This window comes from Oncorhynchus mykiss, chromosome 3 (genome assembly GCF_013265735.2).
Source record: "Oncorhynchus mykiss isolate Arlee chromosome 3, USDA_OmykA_1.1, whole genome shotgun sequence".
Classification (NCBI taxonomy): Eukaryota; Metazoa; Chordata; class Actinopteri; order Salmoniformes; family Salmonidae; genus Oncorhynchus; species Oncorhynchus mykiss.
The window spans coordinates 18273218-18289183 of NC_048567.1; the positions used below are offsets into that span (position 1 = coordinate 18273218).

A 15966-nucleotide genomic window follows, 5' to 3' on the forward strand; every position below is an offset into this window, starting at 1 on the left:
TCCAATGATGCTGTGGCTCCTGCTGCTTCTACTTTGGCATTGCCCTTCTCCAACAAGGAGAGTGGAGAATATCACCCATGGGTTCCATCACCTCTCTGTTGGTACTGTCCAATTCTCAATTTTGGTGTCTCTCGTTGCAGTTTCTCTCACACTCCCTCTAACCCTCCCTGACTGTGTCCGTCTCTCTCTCTCTCTCTCTCTCACACATCCTCTCTCTCACTGCCTCCATCTCTCTCTCTCACTCTTTCTCTCACTCTTTCTCAGACTCTCACTCTGTTTTCTCCTCTAGTAGACTGACACAGTGACCTGTCAGCATCTTCAATACAAACACACCTGTTGCTTCCTCCTAATCCCATCTAATGTCTGCATAACCCTATCCCCTCGCGCCCAGCCCACTCTGACAGACATCCACACTGACTAAAAAAATTGTAGACCTCAACAAGTCTGGTTCAGCCTTGGGAGCAATTTCCAAATGCCTGAAGGTACCACGTTCATCTGTAAAAACAATAGTACGCAAGTATAAACACCATGGGACCACGCATCCGTCATACCGCTCAGGAAGGAGACGCGTTCTGTCTCCTAGAGATGAACGTACTTTGGTGCGAAAAGTGAAAATCAATCCCAGAACAACAGCAAAGGACCTTGTGAAGATGCTGGAGGAAACAGGTACAAAGTATCTATATCCACAGTAAAACAAGTCCTATCGACATAACCTGAAAGGCCGCTCAACAAGGAAGAAGCCACTGCTCCAAAACTTCCATGAAAAAGCCAGACTATGGCTTGTAACTGCACATGGGGACAAAGATCGTACTTTTTGTAGAAATGTTCTCTGGTCTGATGAAATAAAAATAGAACTGTTTGGCCATAATGACCATTGGTATGTTTGGAGGAAAAAGGGGGATGCTTGCAAGCTGAAGAATACCATCCCAACCGTGAAGCATGGGGGTGGCAGCATAATGTTGTGGGGGGTGCTTTGCTGCAGGAGGGACTGGGGCACTTCACAAAATTGATGGCATCATGAGGGAGGAAACACATGTGGATATATTGAAGCAACATCTCAAGACATCAGCCAGGAAGTTTGATCGCAAATGGGTCTTCCAAATGCACAATGACCCCAAGCATACTTCCAAAGTTTGGCAAAATGGCTTAAGGACAACAAAGTCAAGGTGTTGGAGTGGCCATCACAAAGCCCTGACCTCAATCCTATAGAAAATTTGTGGGCAGAACTGATAAAGCGTGTGTGAGCAAGGAGGCCTACAAACCTGACAATAGTACACCAGCTCTGTCAGGAGGAATGGGCCAAAATTCACCCAACTTTTTGTGGGAAGCTTGTGGAAGGCTACCCAAAACGTTTGACCCAAGTTAAACAATTTAAAGGCAATGCTACCAAATACTAATTGAGGGTATGTAAACTTCTGACCCACTGGGAATGTGATGAAAGAAATAAAAGCTGAAATAAATCATTCTCTCTACTATTATTCTGAAATTTCACATTCTTAAAATAAAGTGCTGATCCTAACTGGCCTATGACAGGGGATTTTTGCTAGGATTAAATATCAGGAATTGTGAAAAAACATAATTTAAATGTATTTGGCTAAGGTATACGTAAACTTCCGACTTCAACTATACATACTAATTGGAAGGTGTGAATTATTAAATGCAGTATAATGTGTTTTCTGACTTAGATATGTAGTGTTTCTGACTTAGATATGTAGTGCACACGTACCTGTTGCTGCTTTATTCTGATCTTCTGTTGTTCATGTGTTTGTGTCCTCTGGTTCCCCTCATTTTTAGAACTGCTTATAGAACATGTTTTGTTTAGAAGTGCTTCTAGAATATGTTTTGTTTAGAACGGCTTCTAGAACATGTTTTGTTAAAAATGGCTTCTAGAACATGTATTGTTTAGAAGTGCTTCTAGAATATGTTTTGTTTAGAATGGCTTCTAGAACATGTTATGTTTAGAACTGCTTCTAGAATATGTTTTGTTTAGAATGGCTTCTAGAACATGTTTTGTTTAGAACAGCTTCTGAACATGTTTTGTTTAGAATGGCTTCTAGAACATGTTATGTTTAGAACTGCTTCTAGAACATGTTTTGTTTAGAACAGCTTTTGAACATGTTTTGTTTAGAACAGCTTCTGAACACGTTTTGTTTAGAATGGCTTCTAGAATATGTTTAGTTTAGAACAGCTTTTGAACATGTTTTGTTTAGAATGGCTTCTACAACATGTTTTGTTAGAATAGCTTTTGAACATGTTTTGTTTAGAATGGCTTCTAGAACATGGATTGTTTAGAATGGCTTCCAGAAAATGTTTTGTTTAGAATGGCTTCCAGAACATGTTTTGTTTAGAACAGCTTTTGAACATGTTTTTTTTAGAATGGCTTCTAGAACATGTTTTGTTTAGAATGGCTTCTAGAACATGGATTGTTTAGAATGGCTTCTAGAACATGTTATGTTTAGAACAGCTTTTGAACATGTTTTTTTTAGAATGGCTTCTAGAACATGTTTTGTTTAGAATGGCTTCTAGAACATGGATTGTTTAGAATGGCTTCCAGAACATGGATTGTTTAGAATGGCTTTTGAACATGTTTTGTTTAGAATGGCTTCTAGAACATGTTTTGTTTAGAAGTTCTTCTAGAATATGTTTTGTTTAGAACAGCTTTTGAACATGTTTTTTTAGAATGGCTTCTAGAACATATTTTATTTAGAAGTTCTTCTAGACTATGTATTGTTTAGGACATCTTATAGAAAATGGTTGTTAAATGTTTTATTTTAAATGATATAAACTCTTGATTGGTGGAGGAAACCCAACCTGGCTACACTGAACTGCTGAGCTTTTATTAGTGTGTGTGATCCCAAGCACAGTATTTCAGCATTCTACTTTTCTTTTAGCTTTAATCTCATCATCAAACCCACTCCTGAAACCTGGCTCCTGGTTAAGATTTTTTAAATTGCAGATGCCTTGTACATTTTGAGTACCATATTAATTGATCCAAGGAGTTGGAAATTATATATATTCACTAAGTATAAAAAAGTAGGTGGACACTCCTTCAAATTAGTGGATTTGGCTATTTCAGTCACACCTGTTGCTGACAGGTGTATACAATTGAGCGCACAACCATGCAATCTCCATAGATAAACATTGGCAGTAGAATCCCCTTACTGAAGAGCTCAGTGACTTTTAACATGGCACCATCATAGGATTCCACCTTTCCAACAAGTCAGTTTGTCAAATTTCTGCCCCTCCAGAGCTTCCCCGTTCAATTGTAAGTGCTGTTATTGTGAAGTGGAAAGGTCTAGGAGCAACAACGGCTCAGCTTCAAAGTGATAGGCCACACAAACTCACAGAACGGCTCTTTACTTTTGACATGTTGTATTTTATGAAAATTGTAGATCATGTGTACATTTTGAGGACCACGTTAATTGACCCAAGGAGTTGGAAATGATATATATATATTCAAGTGAGTTGGAAATTGTTTAATGATACATTTTGTCAGACACACAAAAAAGGTGTTTTCTAATATTTATCATGTTTGATCAATTGGATGAAATAATGTTTATGTTTTAGGTTGATTTATTTCTCTCCCATTTGGGAATGTTTTTTTGTGTTTTCGTTTCGGCTTTGATACAGAGGCCATAATAACTTCTGGGGTATTCTGTCCAGAATCCCCTAGTTTAGGTGATTAGCATTGTCACACCCTGATCTGTTTCACCTGTCTTTGTGCTTGTCTCCACCGCCCACCATGTGTCTCCTATCTCCCCGCAGTATCCCATGTGTATTTATACCTGTGTTCTCTGTTTGTCTGTTGCCAGTTCGTTTTGTTCGTCATGCCTACCAGTGGTTTCCCCTTGCACCTGTCTTTTCTATAGTTCCTGTTTTCTAGTTTTCACGGTTTTGACCATTCTGCCTGCCCTAACCCTGAGCCTACCTGCTGTGCTGTACCTTGCCCCACCACACCACACTGGATTATTGAACTCTGCCTGCCCTGACCCTGAGACTGCCTGCTGTTCTGTACCTTTTGGACTCGCCCTTGACCTGTTGTTTTTCCTGCCCCCTGTTCTAGCAATAAACTTGTGTAACTTCAACACTATCTGCATCTGGGTCTTCCCTAAAACATGATAAGTGTATCATGCCACCATTGTGGTTATGTTTCCTTTAACCCAATGGACCACAGAGGGCTGTGAGTGAAGCTGGACTTACTCATGGAGCTGTTGTCTGGCTCTTCCATGAGAGGTTAATGTGGACTTGACTGTAAAATAATGAAGAAAAAATATATTAACTTCTATCTTAGAAATAATGTAAGGTCTCTTGGTGGATGGAATTGAGGGGATTTTGACTTGACCTCTGTAGGGTTATTCTGCACAAAAGCAGTAATAGTTTCCACGGAACTTGTCTGTTTAATTCCTATAAAACAGACAGACGCTCCAAGCACACACACACACACACACACACACACACACACACACACACACACACACACACACACACACACACACACACACACACACACACACACACACACACACACACACACACACACACACACACACACACACACACACTTCGGTATGGATGCATGTCTATGGGTTTCAGATTTTGTTTTTTGAGATAGTTTGTTTCCTCATTCCAATGATTGTGCAGTCTTCATCATCACCTGTTGTTTGATGGAATTTAGGACAGACCGAAGTTTCAACATCTCCTCAATGACTCACACCTCAGAAACTTGGTCAAGTCAAAGTGGGCGTTTCGCATTGCAGCCAACTTTGAAGGCGAGTCTGGTGACAATGGCAGGGACAGGAGTGGAAGTTCACTGGAGTTACTGATGAGAAGGAGACAACAGAGATGAGATGAAAAATATCTTCAGATGTGCGCACTTAATTCAAACTTATTGTTAATAATGCACTGATGTCAATGGAAGATTGAGTTACTATCATGGATTTGGGCCTATCCGTTTGCACAGAAACATGCTCTCTGGTCTAAAAACAGCCCCTGTACCACAAAGACATAGAGATATAGAGCAGACATGCTGTTCTCAGCAGTGACTAGGGTCTAGTTTCAAAATCTAAAATAGTAGCTAGCAAGATGGGGATAACAGAGGTTATTTTGAATAAGTTCATTTTGCAAGTGGCTAGTTTGGATCAACTACTTTCACTTAAATCACTGCAAAGGATTTTCCTGCAAACTTTGGTTTCAAATCTTGCCGTTCTGGCATGTCTTCCTCGTGATTTGTTGAGATAGTTGTCTGTCTGAATTTTTTTCACCTTATCGATGTTGCCAAAAGAGTTTGTCATTGAAACCAGACCTTAGCCTGTACTGTTGCCTAGGGTCAGGTTTCTGAGACTACTGTTCAGCAGCAGAGCAGAAGCCCAGAGTTCATTCATGGAATGTTCTACTACCGTAGAGCCCGGGATATTTGAGCTTTGGAGGAAGAGCTCAGTGTAGTACAGTTACTACAAGCACATGTGTTTGGGCACTGGGAAAATGCTAGCAGCTCTCTCTCTCTCTCTCTCTCTCTCTCTCTCTCTCTCTCTCATATTGTGTCACTGTGGCATTAGACCTGCAGCCTAAATAGACAGCATAGGTGTGCTCATCAGGTGGGCTCTGAAAACAGAGCAGACAGTGAGAAGAAGCAGATATGGTGTCAAGATGTCAACATACACAGAGAGAGAAGTTACACCTGCTTAAATGGGTAAGTATTTGAATGGACGTGTATTTAGAGCATGGAAACAGCAACTGAAAGTCAACTGCACATTCAAACGTTTAATATACTGTACACAAAGTAATGTTAATATATACATGAATAATATACATGAATAATGTGGAAATACATGTCAAGGTACTTAGAAATATGTGAGAACTTCAATAACGTCCACTGACAAACCAGGCATGCATTAAGAAACTGACACAAATTCCAACTATTGTGTTCATCGTAGACTTGTTTTCAATATGAAATGTAATATCTCATTTGTATCCTGTTGCATCAGCCCCCATAATAGATAGAAATGCTGTTTACTGTATACATTACACATAGAAACGGCCTAATCAGGGATCCAACACACAGCATGATGGTATATCTATAGCAAAAACCAACATCCTCCACGATGCTTAGTTAGAACATTTCACACAGTATAGAAATCTTATGCAGTTCAGAAATAAATAAACCCTGTACACCATTGGTGCTTAACCAATACAAATATTGATAGATGAATATAACAGTGTATGACAGAGTTTGACAATAGCAGTGTCAAATAAAGTGTTACCTAAATTGCCTTGAATGTAAAAGTCAACAACCAATTTGGGCAAAAAACATACCAGTAGACTAAGCAAAATGGGAACAGTCAAACCAAAGATAGGATCACAGAGACACACTGTGTGATGTACTGTAAGATGTAAAAGTTCCAGACACTGGTCCACTCCACTCATAGGCTCATGCTTCTCCTGAGACGGTGCGTTCGAGTCAGCTGACCTGTGACAAACACTCCATGATCTACTACGGTGCAATGGGTTACAGTGTCAATGCTCTGAATGTTCTGGTCAACGGACCAGTAATTCTGAGGTGCTGTGGGTTCTACTGGTGGAGGAGACATGAAGAAGGAAGGTGAACTGATGGAGTAAGGGTGACTGATGCGATACCCTTCTGTCTGAGAGACTGAAATCTCAGAGACAGAGCTAGAGTCAGTAATGCCCTTTCTGGAATAGTCATACACGTTCTTCATGAAGGCACTCTTGGTGTTGTGCTCCTTCTTGAAGAGGATGACGTAGCACTTGGGGAAGAAATGACAGCTGAGGACGCCATAGTTGGAGATGAGGATGACCACCATCTCCACTGCTGGCAGGTACTTCCCAGAGGTGGTCACATAGACGGGCACAAATATCAGCCAGGACATCAGGTAGAGGAGCATGCTGAAGGTGATGAACCTGGCCTCGTTGTACTTCTGTGGCAGCTTGCGGCCTTTAAACGCGCAGGCAAAACATACGAGCGCCAGGACAGCGATGTAGCACAGCATCACACCAAACGCCACTTGGGAGCCTTCGTCACACTCGGCCAACACAGTGGTGGTGAAGACTGTGGCCTTCTCCCGGGGGCTCTGCAGGACCAGCCACAGGGTGCAGGTGAGGACCTGTAGGGCCACGCAGAGACAGATGATGGCATACGGTTGGTAGAGGCGGCGGAGAACATCCTTTAGGTCAGGGTTGAGCTGGAAGGCCAGCAGGATCTTCAGGGACTTGACCAAGATGCAGGAAACACACAGGGTGAAGCTGAGGCCAAACAGCACCTGACGCACCTTGATGATGAGATGAGAAGATATGAGACATTGAGACAGAAATGTATTATCTCTTTGTATTTAGATTCTCTTTCCGTTTACAAACTGAATTCCTTACCACAAATTAACAAAAGGTTCAGAACAATACACACACAATAAACCATGAATTCACAAAATAACACTGATACATTCAGACAGTACATTATAGCAGTGTTTCCCAAACTGTGTGTACCATACATACCTTACACTGTAGGCTGCTGGGATGACCTACAAAGAACACAGCACTAACAAAACTTCCCACTAGAGAGAGCAGGATGATCTGGGAGAGAGGCCCCCCGGCAGCCCTCACAACGGGGGTCTGGTGGTGGTGTAGGAAGAGCGCCCCCACCAGGAGAACCAGGACGATGCCCAGGGCCGCCAGTGTCAGCAGCGCCACCGCAAAGCCATCCTGCCAGGAGAAGAACTCCAGGGTCTTATGGGTACACCCAGAGCTCCCTTCCAGGGACCACTCTCTCTTTGTGTCACAAGAGAGACACTGGTCCATGTCTGGAGAGAAGGGTTGTAAGGTAGGACAGTGCTTGAACAACTGTCTAGCATTTAGAAATATGTTTGCTGTTGCCTAGTACTACATGTTTTGGATAAGAACAGTGTTGGGAAATCTTAAATAACATATTGAAGACATGGAGGAAGATTGTGTGAACAACAGGGCAACACCTGTTTACTGAGGAGAGATAGAGTACACTGGTGTGTATAGAGAGACAGGACAGGAGAACTAACCAGTGTTATTGGAGTAGTGGTTCTCAGTGCAGTTGATGCATTCATAGCAGCAGGTGTGCTGACCCTGAGCAAACTTCTTGAACTTCCCAGGTTCACAGCTAGGCGAGCAAACAGACACCACATCCTGCACCGGGACACAATGCACTAATTTAAATGGCTGACTGTCACACCCTGACCATAGTTTGCTTTGTATGTTTCTATGTTTTGTTTGGTCAGGGTGTGATCTGAGTGGGCATTCTATGTTGTGTGTCTAGTTTGTCTGTTTCTGTGCTGTGTTTGGCCTGATATGGTTCTCAATCAGAGGCAGGTGTTAGTCATTGTCTCTGATTGGGAACCATATTTAGGTGTTTGGTGTTGGGGTTTGTGGGTGATTGTCTCCTGTGTCAGTGTTTGTGTCACACGGGACTGTTTTGGGTTTACACGTTTGTTGTTTTTGTAGTTTATTCATGTATAGTTTTCTTATTAAAAACAAACATGAATTTCAACCATGCTGCATTTTGGTCCTCCTCTCCTTCGACGGAAGAATCCCGTTACACTGACCCAAGAAAACTGTGACTTAAATCTATTAATAGTAGTATTCAAATAAGCCTTTACGTGTAAGGCCAGTTTCCTGGGCACAGTTTAAACTATCTCTCGATTTAAAACCGTGTTCAATAGGCCAGGTGTATTCAAACTATTCAACCAATGATTATATGCTCTGGTAATTATGAGTTTTGTTTTTTAGATCATCACTGAGATCTAACAGGAATGTGTGATAACAGACAGGTGCTCCCAGTATGTGCCAAGGTATGTGGTTTTCACATTCAAACAATGCCCATTGTTTCACTGATTAGGAGTTATTTAATTTCCATCTTTACTTGTTTTACAGTCTAGCTGAGAAGTCTCTCAAACAGGTATGTTAAGTTCTTTCGTCACTTTGTGAAAGGAAAAAGTAGATTATTTGACATTCCGGCCTGTTTGTGTTTGTGTCTCTATGTGAAGTGGGATAGGTTAATATGGATGTGTATTTGAACCTTTGTGTGGCAGCCTAGCAAACAGACACAAAGATTGAGACCTAACCTTTATCCTCACCCTAACCCTTACCCTTACCCTCAGGTCAGTAAGATTTTTGGTGTTTCCGCTGGTGTAGCTGAAGCTGTTGTTGATTGGATGGTACTCAGCTGCAACGTCATGGACGTTGATGACCCCTCTCACAGACCTCCACAAGGTTACATCATAGCCCAGGTTGATGTCTCCTTTCTGGTCAAAACTGTAGCTTTTCCCCTCCAGCTCAAAGCAACTGTCCTTCAGGGCTCCAAGCACCTGAAATGAATGCAAATGCATTTTCATATGTAAGTTCACATACCATAGACCCAAGCCATATCCAAAATACACTGTGTATAGAAAACATTGAGAACACCTGCTCTTTCCATGATATCGACTGACCAGATGAATCCAGATAAAAGCTGTGATCCCTTATTCATGTCACATGTTAAATCCACTTCAATCAGTGTAGATGAAAGGGAGGAGACAGGTTAAAGAAGGATTTTTAAGACTTGAGACTATTGAGTCATGGATTGTGTATGTGTGCTATTAAGTGCCTTTGAACGGGATATGGTATTATGTGCCAGGTGTCAAGAACTGCAATGTTGCTGGGTATATCATGCTCAACAGTTTCCTATGTGACTCAAGAGTGGTCCACCACCCAATGGACATCCAACCAACTTGACAAAACTGTGGGAAGCATTGGAGTCAACATGGGCCAGTATCACTGTAGACCACTTTCGACACCTTGTAGAGTCCATGCCCCGACAATTTGAGGCTGTTCTGAGGGCAAAAGTGGGGGTGCAGCTCAATATTAGGAAGGTGTTCCTCATGTTTGGTATATTCAGTGAATATTAGTGTGTGCTGTAGACATGAGGAGTTGTGCAGTAGCTACCTGCCAGGGTTGGACCGTGCCTGGTGTCTTGCAGTCCTTTTTGCTGCAGATATCAGCCACTGCATGGGCGATGGCACTGACAGCCATCTCCACATTGAAGACTAAGTTCACATGGCTGTTGTTTATCAGGATCTCTGCTGGGACTGTGGAGGAGGACAAAACCCCAGAGTTTTCCGACCTGTTTGGCAGTGAGTAGAACTCCTTTAGGAAGGAGTTGTTTCCTATGACATCATTGTCACTCAGGTTCATCAGGTAGCGATGGAAAGGAGCCAGGTTGCCTCTTTTGAAGGAGAAGCCCACCACATTGCCAATATCTGGGAGGTCCATTTCTCCCAGGACCTCCTTGGACGAGGACCAGCTGTCACTGGCCACCCATACCCTCTCCCCCAGCCCCGACCCCAGACTCCTCAGCTTCTGGTATAGGTACATCATCTGAGTAGGCTTGGCGAATGACACCACCACCTTGACATTGGGGTTCCTGAGGAGGGTGGCGGCGGCTTGGCTGATTGCTGATTCGCTGTCAGGACTCGTTAGTGAATTAGGGAGGATCTCCTTGAAGGCCACACAGATCCCTGAGGCGGTTGCCTGGGAGACGAAGCTGTCCAAGGCAGAGCGGCCGTAGTCTCCATCCGTTGTGACCACGCCCACCCAGGTCCATTTGCTGTCGCTAAGCAACTGGACCATGGCCTGTGTCTGGTACACGTCGCTAGGTACGGTCCTCAGGAAAGCAGGGAAACGGTTCTTGTCACTCAGGATGATGGCAGTGGAGGCGTAACTGATCTGTGATTCGAAGAGAGAATTAATTTCCTCTAATTTCATCTGTATCATCATTGCTGTCATTTCATTTATTCAACACAACTCAGTACTTTATTATTATTTATGTTGTTACTGTCCATCAACCGTCACTCTGTGGGTGGGTTTTGGCTGCTTACTTGAGGGATGAGCTTTAGGTTGAGTTGCCGAGCAACGGAGATGGAAATCTCAGAGGAAGAGGCCCCTATGACGGCCATTATTGGCGGGGAAGAGTTAGAGGTGTTGGCCCCTCCCCCACAGTCCGTGGTGGGATCCTTTGAAGTAAAGAATGTATGTCATTTAAATGAGATGCTGGCCAATGGAAGGTAAACTATACAAATGAAGAAGAGGTCACACACTTATCTATACTTGCTGTGGATTGATTTGACCAACGTTTCGGCTAAAGAGCCTTTACCTGTGTGAAGTCAGCTGAGGCCCTCAGAGCGGTGGTGACATCAGAGCAGGAGTCGTGGATACGGTACCCCAGAGAGATCCCTAGTGTAGTCAGGACAGGGGATCTGTTGGCCGACTCTACAGCGTGGATCATAGCCAATGCCTGGGTGAACCCGTCCATGTTGAACCTGTTTGTGTGTGTGTGTGTGTGTGTGTGTGTGTGTGCGCGCGTGTTTTTTGTGTAAGGTACATAAGGCATAGTTGGATCATCACACTGTCTGTGGTTAACCTGTCAGAATAAATAAACTCTTTCTCACGAACACTTAGTCATAAATGCGGACAGAATCACATACACCCCACAGAGAGAAAGAGAGAGAGAGAGAGAGAATCCTCAGGAATCTATTTACAACACCCAATCTTATTTTGGCACTTACTGTACCTGGCACACTGTGGTTCATGGGGTGCTGAGATGTTGGGGGATTCCTCTACTCCCTCATGGATGGGAAACAGCCCTCCAATGATGATATCTCCTGGTGCTGTGGCTCCTGCTGCTTTGAAGTCTCCCACTTTGGCATTGCCCTTCTCCAACAAGGACAGGATGACTAACAGGTGGAGAACATCACCCATGGGTGCCATTTTTCTCTGGTGTACTGTCCAATTCTCAATTTTGGTGTCTCTCGTTGCAGTTTCTCTCACACACTCCCGCTCCCTCCCCGACTGTCTGTCTGTCTGTCAGTCTCTCTCTCTCTCTCTCTCTCTCTCTCTCTCTCTCTCTCTCTCTCTCTCACTCTGTAAGCTCATCTAGCAGACTGACACAGTGACCTGATAGTATCTTCAGCAAAAACACACCTGTTGCTTCCTCCTAATCTCATCTAATGTCTGCATAACCCTGCCCCCTCCCAGCCCAGCCCACTCTCTCTGACAGACATCCACACTGACTGACTCACTTGCTCCAGCTAAAGATGACAAGTCACACAAATGTAAGTCACAGCTGATCTCTATCTGAAGTACAATATAAACATTTATTGTTGAAGGGGAAAGACTTAAGTGTGTTGACTGACACTGCTTTTCCTGAAAAGTTCTCACAATAATAATTTAAAAAAACACTTGGATAACACAGTGTATTCTGAATGTATTCAGAACCCCTTGACTTTTTCCACATTTTGATACGTTACATCCTTATTCTAAAATTAATTGAATAGTTTTTTCCCTCATCAATTTACACACAATACACCATAATGCAATACACCATAAATCAAAAACAGATTTTTTTTGCAAAAGTATTAAAAATACACTGAAATATATTACATTTACATAAGTATTCAGACCCTTTAATCAGCACTTTGTTGAAGCACCGTTGGCAGCGATTACAGCCTCAAGTATTCTTGGATATGACGCTACAAACTTGGCACACCTGTATTTGGGGAGTTTCTTTCATTGTTTTCTGCAGATCCTTTCAAGCTCTGTCAGGTTGGATGGGGTGTGTCGCTGCACACCTATTTTCAGGTCTCTCCAGAGATGCTTGATCGGGTTCAAGTCCGGGCTCTGGCTGGGCCACTCTCAAGGACGTTTAGAGACCACTTTTACATTGTCTTGCTGTGTGTTTAGGGTCGTTGTCCTGTTGGAAGTTGAACCTTCTCCCCAGTCTGACGTCCTGTCCTGAGCGCACTGAAGCAGGTTTTCATCAAATATCTCGCTGTACTTTTCTCCATTAACCTTTCCCTCGCTCCAATCAAATCAAATCAATTGTTATTTGTCACATGTGCCGAATACAGCAGGTGTAGAGACCTTACAGTGAAATGCTTACTTACAAGCCCTTAACCAACAATGCAGTTTTAAGAAAACGAAGTGTTCAGAAAAAAATAGAAAATAAAAGTAACAAATAATTAAACAATAGTGATGCTATATACAGGGGGTACCGGTTAGTCGAGGTAATTGAGGTAAGATGTACCTGTAGGTAGAGTGACTATGCATAGATAATAAACAGAGAGTATCAGCAGTATAAAATAGGGAATGGGGGGCTTTGGGGTAGAAGCTGTTAAGAAGCCTTTTGGACCAAGACTTGGCACTCCGGTACCACTTGACATGCGGTAGCAGAGAGAACAGTCTATGACTAGGGTGGCTGGAGTCTTTGACAAGTTTTAGGGCCTTCCTCTGACACCGCCTGGTATAGCGGTCCTGGATGGCAGGAGGCTAGGCCTCGGTGATGTACTGGGCCGTACGCACTATGCTCTGTAGTGCCTTGCGATCAGGGGCCGAGCAGTTGCCATACCAGGCTGTGATGCAACCCGTCAGGATGCTCTCAATGGTGCAGCTATAGAACATTTTGAGTATCTGAGGACCCATGCCAAATCTTTTCGGTCTCCTGAGGGGGAATAGGCTTTGTCGTGCCATCTTCATGACTGTCTTAGTGTGTTTGGACCTTGATAGTTTGTTGGTGATGTGGACACCAAGGAACTTGAAGCTCTCAACCTGCTCCACTATAGCATCATCGAAGAGAATGGGTGCGTGCTCGGTCCTCCTTTCCCTGTAGTCCACAATCATCTCCTTTGTCTTGATCACATTGAGGGAGAGGTTGTTGTCCTGGCACCATACGGCCAGGTCTCTGACCTCCTGCCTATAGGCTGTCTCATCATTGTCGGTGATCAGGCCTACCACTGTTGTGTCATCGGAAAACTTGATGATGGTGTTGGAGTCATTTCTAGCCATGCAGTCATGAGTGAACAAGGAGTACAGGAGGGGACTGAGCATGCACACCTGAGGGACCCCTGCGTTAGGTTCAGTGTGGCGGATGTGTTGTTACCTACCCTTACCACCTGGGGGCGGCCCGTCAGGAAGTCCAGGATCCAGTTACAGAGGTAGGTGTTTAGTCCCAGGGTCCTTAGCTTAGTTATGAGCTTTGAGGGCACTATGGTGTTGAACGCTGAGCCGTACTCAATTAATTGCTTTCTCACATAGGTGTTCCTTTTGTCCAGGTGAGAAAGGGTAGTGTTGAGTGCAATAGAGATTGCATCATCTGTGGCGGTATGCAAATTGAAGTGGGTCTAGGGTTTTTGGCATAATGGTTCCGCTCCTGACAGTTTCTTTCTTTGGGACACATTGAAGGCCTATCTGAGGGGACCGATCATTTCCTATACTAAAGGGCTGAAGAGAAAACACGGTGCGGAACTGAGTGCCCTTGAATCTGAAATCTCAGAGCTAGAGAACCTACCAAAGAGGCCCGACTAAAGATCTATACAGGCTTTTGGTAAATAAAAAACTTAAATATAATATTCTGAACACATATCAAGCTGAGAGGGCCATCACTAAATCAAAAAAGCGTTAATACTAGCTTGGAGAGAAACCTCACAAAGTATTGGCATGGCAACTGAAGCAGAGGAAAGTAAGAGGACAATTAATGCTATAGAAACTCTTACTAATGAGATCTTTCGACCCTATTGAAATTAATAATACTTAAGAAATACTATGAAGACCTCTACACTTCCCAATCAAGCGATGATCTATCAGAGATCGACTCCTTTCTCTCCTCTCTCAACCTCCCATGCCTGTCAGGGAAAGACAGCGAGCGCCTGAGTGAACACTTCTCAGTTCCTGAATTGTTGGAGGCCATTAAATCTTTACCTTCTAATAAATCTCCTGGGGAGGATGGCTTCCCTCCAGAGTTCTATAAAGAATTTAGGGAGCTGTTGGTCCCCTACCTTATGGAGGTACTTAAAAAAGCCAGGGAAGACAACTGCTTTCCAGAATCTGTCTCTCAAGCAGTGATTGCTGTAATCCACAAGAAAGGGAAAAACCCGCTAAAGTGCGCCTCCTATAGACCAATCTCTCTCCTTAACACAGATTGTAAACTGGTCACAAAGATGCTATCTAAGAGACTGGAGTCATGTCTTCCCCTGTTGGTCAACCCAGATCAGACTGGCTTCATAATTAATAGATTGTCCCCCAATAATCTCAGAAGGTTCTTTGATATAATTCACCTTGCTAACAAAAACAAAATACCTAGTGTCGCAGTCTCCCTCGACGCTGAAAAGGCCTTTGATAGGGTTGAATGGCCATACCTCTTTCGCGTCTTGGAAAAGTTTGGTTTAGGTACCGTGTTTGTAAATGTGATAAAATCACTCTACAAATCTCCTAAAGCTAGGATTGCTACCAATGGGATTACTTCCTCCTCTTTCCCTCTTTATAGGGGGAACAGACAAGGTTGCCCAATTAGCCCCCACCTCTTTGCCCTCGCCATCGAACCGTTGGCTGAGGCTATTAGAACGTGCCCTGACATACATGTCTTTGAGGTGGGCCCCCATACCCATAATTTATCACTCTTTACGGACAACCTTATCTTATTTCTAACAAACCCAGAACACTCGCTCTCTCACTTGCAGATCCTACTACAGTGTTATAGTTCTTTCTCTGGATATAAGGTCAATTTTGATAAAAGCGAAATCTTACTGTTGTCTGTCTTTGACCATCATACCATCAAGCACAAGTTTCCTTTTAGAAGGTTGCCTATGGGCTTCACATATTTGGGCATAATGGTGGATGGTAATCTGAACAACCTCTATAAACTCAATCTGGCCAGTTTGTTGCAAAAGGTGGAGGGTGACCTTTGTAAATGGATGGACTTACCTCTCACTCTACTGGGTAGAATCAATGTAATTAAAATGAATGTCCTACCCAGATTTCTATATCTGTTTCAATCTCTCCCTATCCCTGTTCCCACAGCATTTTTTTTCCTCTCTCGACAAGCTGACCAGACGGAATATCTGGCACGGCAAAACCCTTAGGGTAAGCTTGGATAAACTGACCCTTGATTACAGTCAAGGG

General features: G+C 43.3%; 1 protein-coding gene across 1 annotated transcript; it reads right to left on the reverse strand.

The window, feature by feature from the left end:
• Positions 1 to 5740: 5740 nt before the first annotated feature.
• Positions 5741 to 11980, reverse strand: LOC110511708 (G-protein coupled receptor family C group 6 member A). Its single transcript, XM_021592506.2, has 8 exons — positions 11585 to 11980; positions 11168 to 11333; positions 10893 to 11027; positions 9961 to 10740; positions 9132 to 9344; positions 8043 to 8166; positions 7507 to 7811; positions 5741 to 7286 (listed from the first exon to the last, which is right to left on the reverse strand). Exons 1-8 carry the CDS (start codon positions 11779 to 11781, stop codon positions 6420 to 6422), a joined length of 2787 nt encoding a protein of 928 aa, XP_021448181.2. The 5' UTR covers positions 11782 to 11980; the 3' UTR covers positions 5741 to 6419.
• Between the last annotated feature and the right edge of the window lie 3986 nt (positions 11981 to 15966).

Bases quoted from the DNA above. Each gene is read 5' to 3' on its own strand.
- LOC110511708 (XM_021592506.2), bottom strand. From the start codon at position 11,781: ATGGCACCCATGGGTGATGTTCTCCACCTGTTAGTCATCCTGTCCTTG. The intron at 10,741-10,892 runs GTAAGCAGCCAA...TTCGAATCACAG, and splicing joins ACCTAAAGCTCATCCCTCAA to ATCAGTTACGCCTCCACTGC. The intron at 7,287-7,506 runs GTATGTATGGTA...CTCATCATCAAG, and splicing joins CCAGCAGCCTACAGTGTAAG to GTGCGTCAGGTGCTGTTTGG.